Genomic DNA, 19,452 nt, shown 5'->3' with positions numbered 1-19,452 from the left:
CAGGAAATAAGGGCTGTCTCCCTTGACATATCACATGCCATTGATACGGTCTGGCACCCCGCTCTGCTAACCAAACTCTCCTCCTATGGTATCCATGGAAATCTCCACGCATGGCTTGCGGACTTCCTCTCTGGTCATAGTCAACATGTGGCCCTGAATGGATTTCTCTCATCTCCCCTTCCTGTTCAGGCTGGAGTTCCCCAAGGCAGTGTTCTGGGCCCTGTGCCTTTTCTGGTCTTCATCAATGATCTCTCCGACTCTGGAAAATCCTCTCTATCTCTTTGCTGATGACTCCACTCTCTGCCGCGACATACCTCATCCCTCAGATCGGCAGGCTGCAGCCTCTTCACTCTCTGCAGACCTGGAAAAAAATCACAGACTGGTCAAACAAGTGGAACATGTCTTTCAATCCTGACCAATCTCACACTCTCTCTATGTCTCTCTGAAAAGACCGACTGGACAACCCTCCCATCTACTTTCTCAACAATCCTCTCCAAGAAGTTCTGTCACTCAAGATTTTGGGTCTCACTATCTGACATGATCTTTCCTGGGAAGACCACATTTCCAAGCTGCCCTCCAAAGCCAGTCATCGATCAAGTCATTCCATCAAGCATCCTCCATTGTGCGAAGTCCTTCCTAAGCACAACTGAGCTCCTCACCACAAACAAAGCTTTCATCTTCAGCTTGATGGAATACTGTTCCGCCCTCTGGGCTGGTGCTCCTGCCTCACACCCAGCTCGGCTTCACGCTGTAGAAACGAAAAGATTTCAGAATCATTGGAATCTCGCGATGAAGCTGATTCTGAGGGCATTTCACTCACTCACCACAGGCAGTTTGGTGGTCTTTCTGTTTCTAACGACTCCTCTCCGGCCTAGCTCCCCCAGCTCTGTCTGTGCTTTGTCTCCCAAATATTCCCACAGGTCGCACAAGATCTGCCAGCAACCCTCTTCTGGTGAAACTGCCAAAATCAGGACTCTCTGCTCACCTTCACTCTTTCATTCTTCTTTTCTCCCGCATCTGGAACAAACTTCCTCACTCTCTTCAATCCCACTCCTCCCTCCAGGTCTTTAAAACAGCTGTTCAAAACGATCTCTTATCTTCCCCCATCCAAAACCTTGATCTTTTCTACCCCGTTAATTCACCCCAGATCCACTTTTTTGAAATACCGACTTATTTCCTGGAGGTCCTAGCAGTGTCCATGTGTTTTATACCTCTCCCACCACCACCCTCCCCCCCTTCCCATGCCCTTCCCCCCAAACCCTCCCTCCCACAGATCTCCCGATGTTCCTGTTATCTGCTGTTGGACTTGTGTGCTTCCCTCTCTCTCCCCATCTTGTCTCCCGCTCCCTTTATTGTCCCCCGTCGCACAGCGGAGCGAAAGGTGGACTTTGGTTTTCCCCTCCGTCCGTGTGTCCGTCCGTCCATCCGTCCATCCATCCGTCCGTCCGTCCGTCCGTGCATGCGGGCGGGCATGCGTGCGTGCGTAAGCGAAGGACCGCATTCGAATTTTGTGTGTGTGTGCAACCCACGTCAAAATCCAAGATGGCCGCCGCCATGTATGTCTGATGTCATGTATGTCTGAACATTGTGAGCTGAATATCTTGAAAAATAAGCGAAGTACCAACTTCTAATTTGGTGTGTGCGTGTATCTCGGCATAAGGAAGCGAACGCTATTGAAAATTTGGTCGCCACGTCAAAATCCAAGATGGCCGCCACCATATATATGTCTGAACTTTGTGAGATGAATATCTTGAAATATAAGCGAAGTACCAACTTCTAATTTGGCGTGTGGGTGTACCTCGGCATCAGGAAGAAGGTTATTGAAAATTGGGTCGCCACGTCAAAATCCAAGATGGCCGTCGCCATGTATGTCTGAACCTTGTGAGATGAGTATCTTGAAAAATAAGCGAAGTACCAACTTCTAATCTGGTCTGTGGGTGTATCTAGGCAAAAGCAAGAACGCTGTTTAAAATTGGGTCGCCACGTCAAAATCCAAGATGGCCGCCGCCATGTATGTCTGAAACTTGTGAGATGAATATCTTGAAAAATAAACGAAGTACCAACTTCTAATTTGGTGTGTGGGTGTATCTCGGCTTACGGAAGAATGCTATTGTAAATTGGGTCGCCACGTCAAAATCCAAGATGGCCGCCACCATATATATGTCTGAACCTTGTGAGCGAAATATCTTGAAAAATAAGCGAAGTACCAACTTCTATTCTGGTGTGTGGGTGTATCTAGGCATAAGGAAGAACGCTATTGAAAATTGGGTCGCCACGTCAAAATCCAAGATGGCCGCCTCCATGTATGTCTGAACCTTGTGAGCGAAATATCATATCATAGCATGTTTTCTGCGTCTTCCACTTTGTCATCTCACATCACTTCCCCGACAGGGGGCCGAGGCGTAACGCTTGTTATTATGTTTTATGTGTCGGTTTTTTTTTTTTGTGATTAATGTTAGCTCTTACACAAGCCTCGATCTTGTATCCAAAAAAAAAAAAATTGTGTGTTTGTGTGAGTGCATGTATATACAGTCGTGGCCAAAAATATTGGCACCCTTGCACTTTTTTCAAATAACTCACAATTTTCTCTAAAAATACGTTGAAATTGACAAAAGTATTTGGTCTCTACAATTCTTAATTTCACTGTTAATATTACAGAACTTTTGTTTTTTATTCAGAACTTCATATATCCTTTGAAATCAGAAAATAAAAAGAAATGGCATTGACAAAACTATTGACACCCAAGTCTTAATATTTGGAAGCACAGCCTTTGGACAAAATAACTGCAGTCAAGCACTTCCAATAGCCATGAATGAGCTTCCTTCACCTCTCTACTGGCAGTTTGGCCCATTCTTCTTGTGCAAACCGCTCCAGCTCTCCCAGATTTGAAGGGTGCGTTCTCCCAACTGCTGTTTTCAGATCTCCCCACAGGTGTTCAATGGGATTTAGATCTGGACTCTTTGCTGGCCACTTCAGAACAGTCCAGTGTTTTGTCTTGAACCATTCCTGGGTGTTTTTTGAAGTGTGTTTCGGGTCATTGTCCTGCTGCAAGAACCATGACCTTCAACAGAGACCCAGCTTTCTGACACTGGGTTGAACATTGTGCTCCAAAATGCCTTCGTAATCTCCTGATTTCATGATGCCATGCACACATTCAAGGCACCCATTGCCAGAGACAGCACAGCAACCCCAAAACATCACTGAACCTCCTCCATGTTTGACTGTAGGGAAGGTGTTCTTTTTTTTTTGAAGGCTTCATTTTGTTTTCTGTAAACATTGAGATCATGTTCTTCACCAAACGCTCGAATCTGGTCTCATCTGTCCGCAGGACATTCTCCCACAAGGATTTTGGCTTGTTCAGGTGTGTTTTGGAAAACTCCAGTCGGGCATTCAGTTCAGCTCAGCTCCTGGGTCTTCTACCAAAGAACCCCCTTTCATTGAGTTGGTGACAGATGGTGCAAGTTGAAACTGTCGTACCTTGTGTCTGAAAGTCAGCTTGAATCTGTTTGGCAGTTGATCGAGATGCTTTCTCCACCATTCAAACAATCCTTCGCTGCAATCTTCGATCAAGTTTTTTCTTGCGGCCATGTCCAGGGACGTTGGATACAGTGCCCTGGGCCTTAAACGTCCTGATAACATTGTGTACGGTGGACACAGGAACATACAGTGCATTCAGAAAGTATTCAGACCCCTTCACTTTTTTCACATTTTGTTATGTTGCAGCGTTGTGCTGAAATCGTTTAAATTCATTTTTTCCCTCATCAATCTACATTCAATACCCCATAATGACAAAGAGAAAACAGGATTTTAGAAAGTTTTGCAAATTTTTTTTTTTTAACTGAAATATCACATTGACATAAGTATTCAGACCTTTTGCGATGACACTTTAAATTTAGCTCAGGTGCCTCCCATTTCTCTTGATCATCTTTGAGATGTTTCTACACCTTGATTGGAGTCCACCTGTGGTAAATTCAATTGATTGGACATGATTTGGAAAGGCACACACCTGTCTATACAATATGGTGGAGTTTGTATATCAGATCATATCAGAGCATATCAGAGCAAAAACCAAGCCAGCAGGTCGAAGGAACTGCCTGCAGAGCTCAGAGACAGGATTGTGTCGAGGCACAGATTTGGGGAAGACGACAAAAAAAATTCTGCTGCATTGAAGGTTCCCAAGAGCACAGTGGCCTCCATAATTCTTAAATGGAAGAAGTTTGGAACAACCAGGACTCTTTCTAGAGCTGGCCACCCGGCCAAACTGAGCAATCGGGGGAGAAGGGCCTTGGTAAGAGAGGTCACCAAGAACCCGATGGTCACTCTGGCTGAGCTCCAGAGATCCTGTGTGGAGATGGGAGAAACTTCCAGAATGACAACCATCACTGCAACACTCCACCGATCTGGGCTTTATGGCAGAGTGGCCAGACTGAAGCCTCTCCTCAGTGAAAGACACATTAAAGCCCGCTTGGAGTTTGCAAAAAAGCATCTAAAGGACTCTCAGACTGTGAGAAGCAAGATTCTGTGGGCATTCAAGCAGCCATGAATTGTGGGCATCATTGATGGCTGCGTGCCAGTTGGCCTGAGTGAAATGCCAGACTCGTCGATGATGAGGAGGCTTTCTGACCTCTGAGAATGGCCAGAGAAATATCCACTTTAACAATCAAATGATAATTGGCCTTCAACTGTGCTGTTCGTATTTCCTCCCCCCCCCCTCTCCCCCCCCCCCCCCTCTCTACTGTACCTTTTGCATCCTATTTTGCATGTTTTGCGTCCTATTTATCTGTTGCATCCTGATCTGTTCAGTGTACCAGATATTCCTCGAACCTCGACTTTTTTTGATAAAACAAGACCAAAAGTCTAACAGCGGCGTAGCCGGGCTTGTAAAATATTATAAACACAAAACATGATTAGCTTTTTATGCAGTCGCTCATGCAGTCTATAACATTAAACAAAGACATTTGGAGGAATCCAGCCATCCTTGAGGTAAGTTTTACTTCCAGAACTGAGGGAAGATATCCTGTAATCTAGATTATATCCCACAAGGGTTGGGTACGTACCGTTTTCTTGCAGGAGACGTAACATCGATGCTTTCAATATTTGATGGTGATTTTAACAACCGGTTTGTTTGTGTTTCACACTGAATGAAAAAACATTAGGGTAGAGCATAGCGATTGTGATATATGACAGGTTCGACAATATGTTCGGCATGAACTGCATATAAATCAAAATGGCGGTATGTGGAGAGTCAGCCACCGTACCGCCGTAATGACATCAAATGTAATCACATCACCCTGTCATGTGACCAGATCGTCAGCTCTGATTGTCCCCCGTCGCACTGCGGAGCGAAAGGGGGACTATGGTTTTCCCCTCCGTCCATGTGTCCGTCCGTCCGTCCGTGCGTGCATGCGTGCATAAGCGAAGTCCCGCATTCGAATTTGGTGTGTGGGTGCAACCCAAGTCAAAAATCCAAGATGGCCACCACCATGTATGTCTGAACCTTGTCAGCGGAATATCTTGAAAAATAAGCGAAGCACCAACTTCTAATCTGGTATGTGGGTGTATCTCGGCAGAAGGAAGAAGGCTATTGAAAATTGGGTCGCCACGTCAAAATACAAGATGGCCGCCACCATATATATGTCTGAACCTTTTGAGCTGAATATCTTGAAAAATAAGCGAAGTACCAACTTCTAATCTGGTGTGTCGGTGTATCTAGTCATAAGGAAGAACCCTATTGAAAATTGGGTCGCCGCGTCAAAATCCAAGATGGCCGCCGCCATGTATATGTCCGAACATTGTGAGCGAAATATCTCGAAAAACAAGCGAAGTACCAACTTCTAATCTGGTATGTGGGTGTATCTAGGCACAAGGAAGAACCCTATTGAAAATTGGGTCGCCACGTCAAAATCCAAGATGGCCGCCGCCATGAATGTCTGAACCTTGTGAGCGAAATATCTTGAAAAATAAGCAAAGTACCAACTTCTAATCTGGTGTGTGGGTGTATCTAGGCACAAGGAAGAACCCTATTCAAAATTGGGTCGCCACGTCAAAATCAAAGATGGCCGCCACCATATATGTGTCTGAACCTTGTGAGCGAAATATCTTGAAAAATAAGCAAAGTACCAACTTCTAATCTGGTGTGTGGGTGTATCTAGGCACAAGGAAGAACCCTATTGAAAATTGGGTGGCCACGTCAAAATCCAAGATGGCCGCCTCCATGTATGTCTGAACCTTGGGAGCGAAATATCATATCATAGCATGTTTTCTGCGTCTTCCACTTTGTCAACTCACATCACTTCCCCGACGGGGGACCTAGGCGTAACGCTTGTTCGTTATTGTTTGAGGTGACATACACATACATACATACATACATACATACATACATACATACATACGGACAAACACTATTCTAGACGGCTTTGTCCTATGGGCTACGCCGTTAAAATTATGTCCACAAGCTCTGAGATATAGTAGTCCATGCCATTCGGCCTCCATTCTATCTAAATTGTGTCTTTATTGTGTAGTTTACAAGTTGACTATTGCATATGATTAATGAATATTCTCAATCCTGTGTTGCAGTTACGTGAGCAATTCGGAAACCTCTCTGGGTTTAACCAAGTCAGTGTTTCTCAACTCAAGTAAGAAACAACAATGTTTATGGATCAATAATGTGCATTTGAATATTTGATTTATTGTTCTTTTGATGTCGTTAAAACACGTTCCTGTTTTATTGTCTTTATCATGGGAGCAGGGAAGGCACAACCAACGATTATCCTGTGAAAGCAAAGTTTAATCTATCTATAATTCCAGTAATCTCTGTGTGTATGTTTGTATGTTTGTATGTTTGTATGTTTGTATGTTTGTATGTCTGTATGTCTGTGACCGCTGTTTCTCGACAACCACGGGTCCGATATACTTTAAACTTGCCAGGTATATTGCTGGGGACCCGAGGATGTGCCTTTTCAAGGTTTCATATTAATCGGAGAAGTACTTACCGAGCTATGTCCAAAAAACGCTTCAACCAATCAGAGAGCAGCGAGCTATCACGTGTGCCGAACGTGGCGAACAGACTCTGCCTCGGACGGCACATTTGAGAGCGTATTCATTTATTTCACGTTGGAAAACTATGTTGCCGTTAAACTATGTTTTAAAACTAATTAAAACTAATTTGCGATTCATCGTAACTGCGATTTGCGACCTTCCGGACAGTGAAAACTTCACTTCCGGCAGCCAATCACAGAACGCTTTGTTGCGTAGGCGTGGCCGATGTGAGAGCGAGCGGAGCCGAGCGCGTGCGCCATTACGGTTCGTAATTCGATTTCTTCCGGAGAAAATAATAATTTCTCGATTTCTTATGCGCATTATTTCTCCCAATTCAGTCAGAGCGAAGGGCGGAAGCGAAGAGCGTTGTTTTTTTTGTTTACGGGCGTACGGGCGTACGGGCGGGGTAGAGCGTACGGGTAGCGTTTTTTTTTTTTTTGGCAAGGAACGGGCACCCACGTATGGGCAATGCCCTAGTTATAACAATGATAACATCAACAAAGTCTACAATGGCAGACTCAAAAATGATATCAAAAACAAGTTCAGGAGCCAAGTACGGGCCACCCGGCAAGAAAAGATGACCCTGAGAGGAGAAGTTAATCAAACAAATGGTAAGATGTACCTGATTATTCAGGAAGCTAATTGTGTGATTTCACAAAGCATGTTTATCAATGTACTGTGCTAATAATTCTATGAATAATGTTTCAAGAGTATTTCGTAGAAATCTAAACAAAAGCTGAATACAAATCTCACTTTGTTCCGATCACAGTTCCAATGGAGGACCTGGACAGTGCAACACCAAGTACGAGGGATATATTGTCTTATTCGATAGCACCGGAGTTTTCTGCAAATCACCCTGCAATGATACTTCTTACTGTAACAATCATGGAAATTGCACACACCTGGAAACTGGCCCAAATTGCAGGTAAAGTTGGTTTCTCCAGTTGCTATGATCTAAGATTCTGTCTCAAGGCAAAAATTGTACTCGCAAAACTATTAAGTATTCTGCCTTCATTTTCAAACTTTTGTTTTTTCTTTGCTACCGAATACCTCTTTTTTTATTCCTCAACAAAGATGCCATCATGTTTCTTTGATTCAGCTTGTAAATATTGTCTTATATTACTCACTTTATTCCACACGACTGTTAAAAGCAGCTTTACTTCTTAAATTATGAATCATTTTGCAAAACAGAAAAATGTTTGAGCGCACGCAGTCCCCACCCAACCTCAAAATGCACTGTCCTGAGTGTGCTTATATTTACCCAGTACTGCAAATCACACGTGCTTTATATAAGTTTGGGGAAGGAGGGGTCTTGGTTTTTAAAAGATGCAAAATCGAGGCTCATGGGGAAGAGAAGCAAAGGAGGTTGAGTGGATTTGATCGACACAGAGGAGAGCAGGTGTACAGATCTTGAGGAGCCGTGAATTGCCTTCATCTTCTGTAATTATCAATTTTTTCTCCTCCCAGTTGTGATCCTGCCTGCACCGATAAACAGAAGTGTACGGGGTGTAACGTTGACACAAACTTGTTCAAGATCCTGTTTGGTACCCTTGGAGCTCTCCTTGGAGTGGGAATACTTTTGGGGATTGTTTGCTATTGTGTCAAACGTCGATCCCCATCAAAATCCATTGTTGCCGACGACCACATCTACTACACCTGGTAATGTCTCCAATGATTAGAACATTCAGACAAATATTTTGTTTGTTTGTTTTTGCAATACATTCTCTCATCATATTTGTTTCTTCATCTTACTTTTAAAGCAATAAGTCGTGGCTTATCCTCAATCCAGACTATGTTTTATTTTCCATAAACAATGACAATGAATATGTGCTATTGTGAATCAAGACAATTGAAATAACTTTACAATTAATATGATCAAGTCTGACCAAAATAGAAGCATAACCCTCAATCATTTACTGTATATAAAATATATTCAATTTTATTTGGATGAAAATGTTTACATCATATTGAACATTTGTTTTTCTTTCTCCAGTTGACCTCAAGGCCGAAGTCATTTTAAAATCTGCAGTTTGCAGAGACCAAAAGCAATACTCACTCATCGTGTGACGGTCGCTGCTGCAATACAGGAAGTAACTAGAATGCCACTCAGTAGAGCGCATACTCCCGCCATGGGTCAAGTTGGAATAGTACGATTTCACAAAAGTTTGAGGGAGTAGTTCAGTGACAACACAAGACAAGACAACACAAGACAGACACTGCACAGATATATATATATATATATATATATAAATATATATATATATATATATATATATATATATATATATATATATATATATATATATATATATATGATAATGTTTAAAAAAACAAGGCAATTTTACTTACATTTTCGGATTCAGCATTCAATTCTATATAAGTGAGTGTATTTTGAGGCATGTGTGACTTCAAATAAAATTGTAAGCCAGGAAAAACGTGCGTTTCATTCCTTAGGGATACAACATGTAAAACTGGCCCAAACGCCAAAACAAAACTCGCTCATTTTAAGTCGTACAAGCTAATGCGACCACTCATTCTTCTGGGAAGAATCCCGTGCACATGCTGGTCACACTTATAAGTCACCTAAGTCTTTAAGTTCATCAAATATTGACACCGCGATTGACATTCGCTGAGGTAAATGTTGATTACGGTATCTCTTCTGAGGTAAATAAAACAAACAAAAAAAACTGTTTTAAAGCATGATGCGTATCAAACGATACATTTTATGAAACGGGGAAACCTAATACACACTTTGGTGGTTTTAAAATGAGAGAATATGTCTTTATAAGAAAAGGAAAAAAATGAACATTGAAGACGACGCTGCTAAAAAAAAAATACACCGCTCTAACGCATAACCACGAGTTTAAACTACATTTACAACAAATATGAAAACTATTTTCATATCACAATGTTAAATATAGAATATATAGAAGATAATGTTTAAAAAAAATGAGCCCCATCTTCCAATGGTAAACAATTATTCAAAAAATTCCTGGATCCGGAATAATATCCTGAGCTTCACCAAAAACTAATCAATTCTTCCTTATCCCAAGTGCAATCATCCCACCAACTTTCATCAAAATCCGTTCAGAACTTTTCCAGATATCTTGTTCACAAACACATGAACATACGAACACACACACACACACACACACACACACACACACACACACACACACACACACACACGAACACACGAACATACGAACACACACACACACACACACACACACACGGATGGACACGATCGAATGCATTACTTCCTAGCAGGAGTAAAAATAATATTATTGGAACTGGGAATGTAATATAATATTAGTAATACTATATGAATCAACACATAATTATGACTTGCGATTTATCCATTGGGTTTCAATTTAAAATACTCATCATTCACATGTTTACTCAAATATAACATCACTGCAACATCATGGAAATAAAAGGAATATTATGGGAAAAGGTAAATGGAAATGGACAATTATATGAAACAAATGTTATTTGACAGTTGTATACATTGGGTTGCTAATTTTTCTCATTGATGATAAAAACATAACGTGCAGTGTTTTGCACTTTTTGCAAAATATAAAAAGATTGAAAAGCAAAAAATAAAACTTTCTTCTGCTTTTGTTGCAATTTAATGTCTGCTCAAAATAATGTTATAATGTAAAGAAGAATATACAATCACTTCCATGGGTACGTTGCATTTGGACACTCTTTTATTTGCCTTGCACACTCTCTTGGCCATGCAGATTGTATCCTTACAAATGCCGTACTCATGTGCATCCTTTTTTACACAGACAAAGGCATACAAAATCACAAAGGGAATGGTTCTCATTCAGTCTGGAGTTATAATAATCAAGGTAAATATTATTTTGATATTGATGGTCTTCGTAATTATGAAATTCTTAAAGAAGGGTGTTTATCTCACTTTTCAGATACAAGATTTCAATTCCAAATTTGTGAACAATTATGTTTATGCATATTTTTTCATCTCAACAATGAAACATTTTCATGACATCATTTTTTTCATCTAATGTAAATGCAAAATGACATTTTAAAAACATGGTTCTATCTTTGGTGTATCTCAAGGGATGGATATCCATCCATTTATCAAATTATTGTTCTGATAAAAAAGTTTTGGCTGACCGGCAAAAAGAAAGTATAACCCAAAAATATTGACATGAACAATTCTAAATTCATAACAATATTTTCAGTATTCATAGACAACCGAGTTAAATAATCTCTCATACAAATAACTACATTTCAATATTCAATTTTTCACAATGTTTTTTAATTTCTAAATTAGATGTATTCTTGACAAAATATTTCCAGGTGAACTGGTGAAGATCCAGTACGCTGGAGTACGCTACTTAATAAAATCGATACTTTAATCCATAACAAAATATATAAAACATCTACTCCATTGAATTCTATACTTTCCTTTTGAGCACTCGGGTCAATAGCATCTACAGGACTATAAATAACCTTTTATATGCATCCATGTCTAAATTAGGCCCTCTCTTTCCATTGCTTTCACAAACCTTTTGACAAGACTTGGAAACTTCAGCACAATTGTTTTTATCCCCATTGATTTCTAAACTGTCTTACTTGTAAAATGTTCCATCCAGAGGGAGGCCAAGTTGTTTCACCTTAGCATTATCACTCAGCGCATTATTCCTATCAGTCACAGTGTTCATCTGAATTATGAAAAATGAGCCATACATATTGTGGCTTTCCTTCAAGCACTCCTGGTCCTGGTGCAAGGTAGCCTGGTGTTGGCTTAGCGGTTAGGGTGCTGGCTTGGGATGAAAGGATCCTGGGTTCGAATCCCGGTCGATCGCTGAATTAACACCAGGGGGATTGACTCAGCCTGTCATCCTTCCGAGGTCGGCAAATTGAGTACCAGTTCACTGGTAATTCCCTGTGTGTCGCAGGAGGTGACTAACAGGGTTGGTGGCAGGAAGGGCATCCGGCCATAAAACATTGCTTTAAAAAGGGGACCTCGGTGCCCGAAAAAGGGAAAAAGGCCAACCCCTGCTCTGCGGGGGAAAATGGCCTCTAAAGATGGTTCTTATTCAAGCACTCCAATATTCCACATACAGCTGGCACCGTTTAATTTAACATGGTGGCACCATCTTTCCAAGAATTATATGCTCAGATGTTTATTTGAATTAATCCTTCTGTTTAACATCTCTTCTGTCTTTGGATTAGGAGTATATTCACTGGAACCCTGGTGTTAAGGCTTATCGCTTAAGGTGGCTGGATCAAGATCTTAACCTCCTGAGTTCAATCTCCTTCCATGTCATTAATTAACACCAGATGGGTTGACTCAGCCTGCCATCCTTCTGAGGTCTGCAACATGACTACCAGATCGCATAAATAAGCTATTCAAGTATCCTGCGCTGGAGGGTTCACCTGTAATTAGCCACTTAACACCGCCTCAGTAGATCTATGTGCATTATGATATGAAAGAAAGGAACGGCTACATACTTTACAGCAGTTATCAGAATGGGAGGAATTTGTAGAGAAAAGTTGATAATGGTTGTCGAGTGAGTTTCCGAAGGAGATTGGCAAAGGTGTGGGTGTGGCGAGTTTTAGGTAGTGGTGAGAGTACAGTGACGCCGCAGGCAGTGGTGATGGTGCAGTAAGTGCAGGCAGCCGTGAGGGTGCAGCAGGTGCAGGTAGCAGTGAGGCTGCAGGGAGTGCAGGCTGAATTGAGAGTGCAGACAGCGGCGATGGTGTGGTGAGTGCAGGCAGTGATGATGGTCCAGAGAGTGCAGTCAGTACTCAGGGTGTAGCAAGTGTAGACAATGGTGATTGTGCAGCACTAGAGATCGGTAGAAATGAGGTATGGGAGACCGTCTTTCTGGGCAATTAAACTATTAAATATATGTGGATTCTTCATTCTGCAGGAAGGATCGTAGATATAGACTCCGTGCAGTTTTGAAGTAGCAGGAGTTAGGGACATTGGAGCAAGGTTTAATGACATTGTATCGGTACAAGGCAAAAATACGTTGGTTGTGTCTTATACACCTTGAAGCAATTAATGTAGGGAAAGTTTATTCGGAGGATTTGAAAAAAAATGTAGAGCACATTTGGCAAGGGGCTGACAGCAAAGGGTAGTGAGGTAATGTTGTCTTGGATTCTCCCAAGATCATGAAATGTAATATAAATATTGAGCAGAGTGATAGATGTCAACTAATGGTTGGAAAAATGGTGTAGGGAGGAAGGTTTTGCATTTAAGAGGCAGGAGTAGGGGACAAATTGTGGTCCTAGGACTCCCGGTCGAGCTGATACCCCACCAATTCCCCCCTACCCCCACACTTTTTTACTCTTAACTTTTTATACTCCAACTAGCTGGAATTCTGTGGTAAAGATACTACGGTATAAAGATATAAAATTGGAAGGCTTTTCTGATTGCACCGTTTGAATGAGCTAGAAAAAGAAAATCTTGTTAACAGCAAAGATATCACAGCACACCTGCGGTTCATAATTTTACACAATGAAAGTACCGATCCTCTTTTCATATTGGTTCCTTGGTTCATTTTACACAATGAAAGTACTGATCCTCTTTTCATATTGGTTCCTTGGTTCATTTTACACAATGAAAGTACCGATCCTCTTTTCATATTGGTTCCTTGGTTCATTTTACACAATGAAAGGACCGATCCTCTTTTCATATTGGTTCCTTGGTTCATTTTACACAATGAAAGTACCGATCCTCTTTTCATATTGGTTCCTTGGTTCATTTTACACAATGAAAGTACTGATCCTCTTTTCATATTGGTTCCTTGGTTCATTTTACACAATGAAAGTACCGATCCTCTTTTCATATTGGTTCCTTGGTTCATTTTACACAATGAAAGTACCGATCCTCTTTTCATATTGGTACCTTGGTTCATTTTACACAATGAAAGTACCGATCCTCTTTTCATATTGGTACCTCGGTTCACTTTACACAATGAAGGTACCGATCCTCTTTTCATATTGGTTCCTTGGTTCATTTTACACAATGAAAGTACCGATCCTCTTTTCATATTGGTTCCTTGGTTCATTTTACACAATGAAAGTACTGATCCTCTTTTCATATTGGTACCTCGGTTCATTTTACACAATGAAAGTACCGATCCTCTTTTCATATTGGTTCCTTGGTTCATTTTACACAATGAAAGTACCGATCCTCTTTTCATATTGGTACCTCGGTTCATTTTACACAATGAAAGTACCGATCCTCTTTTCATATTGGTTCCTTGGTTCATTTTACACAATGAAAGTACCGATCCTCTTTTCATATTGGTACCTTAGTTCATTTTACACAATGAAAGTACCGATCCTCTTTTCATATTGGTACCTTAGTTCATTTTACACAATGAAAGTACCGATCCTCTTTTCATATTGGTACCTTAGTTCATTTTACACAATGAAAGTACTGATCCTCTTTTCATATTGGTTCCTTGGTTCATTTTACACAATGAAAGTACCGATCCTCTTTTCATATTGGTACCTTAGTTCATCTATCTATAATTCCAGCAATCTCTGTGTGTCTGTGTGTCTGTGTGTCTGTGTGTCTGTGTGTCTGTGACCGCTGTTTCTCGACAACCACGGGTCCGATATACTTGAAACTTGCCAGGTATATTGCTGGGGACCCGAGGATGTGCCTTTTCAAGGTTTTAAATTAATCGGAGAAGTACTTACCGAGCTATGTCCAAAAAACGCTTCAACCAATCAGAGAGCAGCGAGCTATCACGTGTGCCGAACGTGGCGATCAGACTCTGCCTCGGACGGCACATTTGACAGCGTATTCATTTATTTCACGTTGGAAAACTATGTTGCCGTTAAACTATGTTTTAAAACGAATTCAAACTGCGATTAAATTAAAACGATTCATCGTAACTGCGATTTGCGAACTTCCGGACAGTGAAGACTTCACTTCCGGCAGCCAATCACAGAACGCTTTGTTGCGTAGGCGTGGCCGATGTGAGACGAGCGGAGCTGAGCGCGTTACGAGCTGACCGCCATTACGGTTCGTAATTCGTTTTCTTATGCGCATTATTTTTCCCAATTCAGTCAGAGCGAAGGGCGGAAGCGAAGAGCGTTGTTTTTTTTGTTTACGGGCGTACGGGCGGGGTCGAGCGTACGGGTAGCGTTTTTTTTTTTTTTTTGGCAAGGAACGGGCACCCACGTACGGGCAATGCCCTAGTTTTACACAATGAAAGTACCGATCCTCTTTTCAGATTGGTACCTTAGTTCATTTTACACAATGAAAGTACCGATCCTCTTTTCATATTGGTACCTTGGTTCATTTTACACAATTAAAGTACTGATCCTCTTTTCATATTGGTTCCTTGGTTCATTTTACACAATTAAAGTACCGATCCTCTGTTCATATTGGTACCTTGGTTCATTTTACACAATGAAAGTACCGATCCTCTTTTCATATTGGTTCCTTGGTTCATTTTACACAATGAAAGTACCGATCCTCTTTTCAGATTGGTACCTTAGTTCATTTTACACAATGAAAGTACCGATCCTCTGTTCATATTGGTACCTTGGTTCATTTTACACAATGAAAGTACCGATCCTCTTTTCATATTGGTTCCTTGGTTCATTTTACACAATGAAAGTACCGATCCTCTTTTCAGATTGGTACCTTAGTTCATTTTACACAATGAAAGTACCGATCCTCTGTTCATATTGGTACCTTGGTTCATTTTACACAATGAAAGTACCGATCCTCTTTTCATATTGGTACCTTAGTTCATTTTACACAATGAAAGTACCGATCCTCTTTTCAGATTGGTACCTTAGTTCATTTTACACAATGAAAGTACCGATCCTCTGTTCATATTGGTACCTTGGTTCATTTTACACAATGAAAGTACCGATCCTCTTTTCATATTGGTACCTTAGTTCATTTTACACAATGAAAGTACCGATCCTCTTTTCATATTGGTACCTTCGTTCATTTTACACAATGAAAGTACCGATCCTCTTTTCAGATTGGTACCTTAGTTCATTTTACACAATGAAAGTACCGATCCTCTGTTCATATTGGTACCTTGGTTCATTTTACACAATGAAAGTACCGATCCTCTGTTCATATTGGTACCTTGGTTCATTTTACACAATGAAAGTACCGATCCTCTGTTCATATTGCTATCTTAGTTCATTTTACACAATGAAAGTACCGATCCTCTTTTCAGATTGGTACCTTAGTTCATTTTACACAATGAAAGTACCGATCCTCTTTTCATATTGGTATCTTAGTTCATTTTACACAATGAAAGTACCGATCCTCTGTTCATATTGGTACCTTGGTTCATTTTACACAATGAAAGTACTGATCCTCTGTTCATATTGGTACCTTCGTTCACTTTACACAATGAAAGCACTGATCCTCTGTTCATATTGGTACCTTCGTTCATTTTACACAATGAAAGTACTGATCCTCTGTTCATATTGGTACCTTGGTTCATTTTACACAATGAAAGTACCGATCCTCTGTTCATATTGGTACCTTGGTTCATTTTACACAATGAAAGTACTGATCCTCTGTTCATATTGGTACTGTGGAAGTGTAACTCAGTGTAACTTATTAATTGGCACTGGTAACTTATTAATTAAACTGGTAACGAAGCAGATACATTTTACATGCAAACTCTGTGAAAGACGAGTTTGTAAATGAGTGTCAGGAATGCGCCCGAACATGATAATCTCTTGTCCACCTGGTCACAGCCCCTGGCTGAAGCACCCCCCTATCGTTTGGTAAACGGAACTCACAACAGGAGGGGAGCGAGCTGATACCAGGACTTGGTACATGCATGACCTCGGGGCATTAGCGGAGAGGGGATTAAGTCCAGTTTGTCCATATAAACGAGAGCAAACGTGGAGTCGACAGGACTTGCTACCAAGAGCTCTGACCAACGGGAGTGGCGGAGGAACATCAGCCGAACGAGAAGGATCAGCGAAAAGAGTTAATCTCAGCCATTGAATTATGCGGTATTATTTGGTAAATGGAATGAAGTGAATAACCAGTTAATAAACCAGACCTTTTGTAAACCTGTGTCCGGTCATTGGAGTCTTGAGTCTCTCAGCTACAAATTCTCCAACAGTACCTTCGTTCACTTTACACAATGAAAGTACTGATCCTCTGTTCATATTGGTACCTTCGTTCACTTTACACAATGAAAGTACTGATCCTCTGTTCATATTGGTACCTTTGTTCATTTTACACAATGAAAGTACTGATCCTCTGTTCACATTGATACCTTCGTTCACTTTACACAATGAAAGTACTGATCCTCTGTTCATATTGGTACCTTCGTTCACTTTACACAATGAAAGTACTGATCCTCTGTTCATATTGGTACCTTCGTTCACTTTACACAATGAAAGTACTGATCCTCTGTTCATATTGGTACCTTGCTTCACTTTACACAATGAAAGTACCGATCCTTGGTTCAAATTAGATTACAAAATTTACCTACCTGGGGAGGGGGGACGCCCCATGCAAACCTTCATCCCGCCCCCCTTGGTTACTCCAGTTTGGGGCGGGGGTGGGGGGGCTTGCACTGTTCACTATTAGTGTCCACAAGGATTGTCCTGTGTGAGGGAGTTACTCGGACAAAGACTCATGTAATGAAATGGGTTTTCCGGTGTGGTCCCTGGTCGAGTTTTTTAAGACAAAATAGTCAGATATAGATGGTTGACTATCACTCCCAAAAATAACATTCAAATAATCTGTGCAGCATTTGAAGCAAAAACATGTTTTTCTGCCTATGTGCATGTATAATACATCGATCCGGGTTACATACAGCAGACTCGTGGTGGACAACCTAAGCGTTTTAAAGACACACTAAAAAGCAACTTGAAGGCCATGCAAGATGAACACAGATAGGGGGCCTACATGGGAGACCCTCGCCGCAAGATAGATCTGCTTGGCGCAACTTGCTCTACAAGGGCTCGCATCGTTTTGAAAAATTACATCGACAAGCAGTTGAGGCTAAATGGAGGAGGAGGAGGAGAAAAGGAAGACAAGAAAACAAAACAGCCGATTGATCCCCTTCCATCTGGGAACAAGTGCCCTCACTGCAAAAGGATTTGCGGCTCGAAGATCGGCCTCTTTAGCCACCTGCAGCCCCACAACTCGTGAACTGGAAAACTATCATACTCGGCTACGAACGAGTGATCGCCAAAGAAGAGAGTGCCCTCCATAAGTATTGGAACAAACAACAACATGCATTTTAAGGCCATTTTCCCTGCTAGAGCGGGGGTTAGCCTTGCAGTCCCCATGACCATCTTCTCCATTTTGCCCTATTTTCTGCATCTCCCCTTGCCCGCATTTCTTCTTCCACCAGCTTTAGCCAAGTCTTTCTCGGTCTTCCCCGTCCTCTGCTTCCTTCCACATTCATTTCCATCACTCTTCTCAACCAGTCACTTTCATCCTTCCTCAACACATGACCAAACCATCTCAACCTGTTCCTCTTCACAGCATCAATCACAGGCTCTATTCCCATTATCTTTCACAATTCATCATTTGTCTTCCACTCTCTCAACGATACTCTGCACATCCACTGAACCATTCGCATTTCCAGCCTTCGTTGCTGCTCTACATTTATGACCCACGTCTCGCTCCCATAAATCATAACACCTCTCACACATGCAGCATACACCTTTCCCTTCAGCTTCAACGACACTCCCCTCTTCATCAGCACGCCACTCATTTCCCGAAACTTCTTCCATGCACATCTCACTCTAGCAACCGTTGCTGAGTCTGATCCACCTTCTCCATTCAGCATGTCTCCGAGGTAGCAAAATGTTTTCACACCTTCCAGCTTCACGCCGTCTCCAAGATCCAACTCAAACATTTCCTCCATCTTTAGCTCCCTCTGTGCACACCTTACATTTGAATTAGCTGCCACACTGGTTAATGACCCTCTCAGACCACTACATTTTTGATGAACCCACTCAGCGCACATTGTACATTGAATGGAGTTCACTCCGACACCCTTCCTGCACACAGCACATGGCCACTTCCCAGTTCTTTCCACCTCACCACATGCTTTACCACTTGCCATCACCTTCGTCTTTCCTATATTCACCTTCAGACCTTTTGTCTCCATACATTCCTTCCACTTGTTCATCTTTTCCTTCAGTCCATCCATACTTTCCGCAATCAACACCAGATCACCTGCACACAACAACTCCCACGGTAAACCCTCCTTTACGTTCTGAGCCAGCACCTCCATCACAGCTACAAATAGTAGTGGAATTAGTACCGACCCCTGATGCCCTCCCACCTTCACCTCAAACTCACCACTGTTCCCGTCCTTCGTCCTTACAGCTGTGCGTGCTCTTTTGTGCATTGCCATCACTACTCTGAGCAACCATTCCTCCACTTCTAACTTCCTCAATGCC

The 19,452-nt window shown here is 41.6% G+C and overlaps 2 protein-coding genes across 3 annotated transcripts in view; both read left to right on the top strand.

Annotated features, from left to right (window-relative positions):
- LOC137424482 (uncharacterized) overlaps positions 1-9,283 on the top strand; it is an 84,883-nt gene extending 75,600 nt beyond the window's left edge. Inside the window, exons 4-9 of one of the 2 annotated variants that reach the window (XM_078775511.1) lie at positions 6,577-6,635; positions 6,749-6,791; positions 7,517-7,649; positions 7,808-7,963; positions 8,506-8,697; positions 9,032-9,283. In XM_078775511.1, the coding sequence (XP_078631637.1) occupies positions 6,577-6,635; positions 6,749-6,791; positions 7,517-7,649; positions 7,808-7,963; positions 8,506-8,697; positions 9,032-9,105 (657 nt within the window). In that variant the 3' untranslated portion in view covers positions 9,106-9,283. The remainder of the gene's footprint in view (positions 1-6,576; positions 6,636-6,748; positions 6,792-7,516; positions 7,650-7,807; positions 7,964-8,505; positions 8,698-9,031) is intronic. The other variant, XM_078775512.1, reaches the window with a different exon arrangement.
- LOC137425804 (fibronectin-like) overlaps positions 1-19,452 on the top strand; it is a 1,588,206-nt gene that overhangs the window by 1,298,218 nt on the left and 270,536 nt on the right. The window lies entirely within an intron of this gene.

This window comes from Myxine glutinosa, chromosome 4, assembly GCF_964187855.1.
Source record: "Myxine glutinosa chromosome 4, kmMyxGlut1.1, whole genome shotgun sequence".
Classification (NCBI taxonomy): Eukaryota; Metazoa; Chordata; class Myxini; order Myxiniformes; family Myxinidae; genus Myxine; species Myxine glutinosa.
Note: the sequence above shows the minus strand (reverse complement) of the source record. Positions and strands in the feature narration are given on the sequence as shown.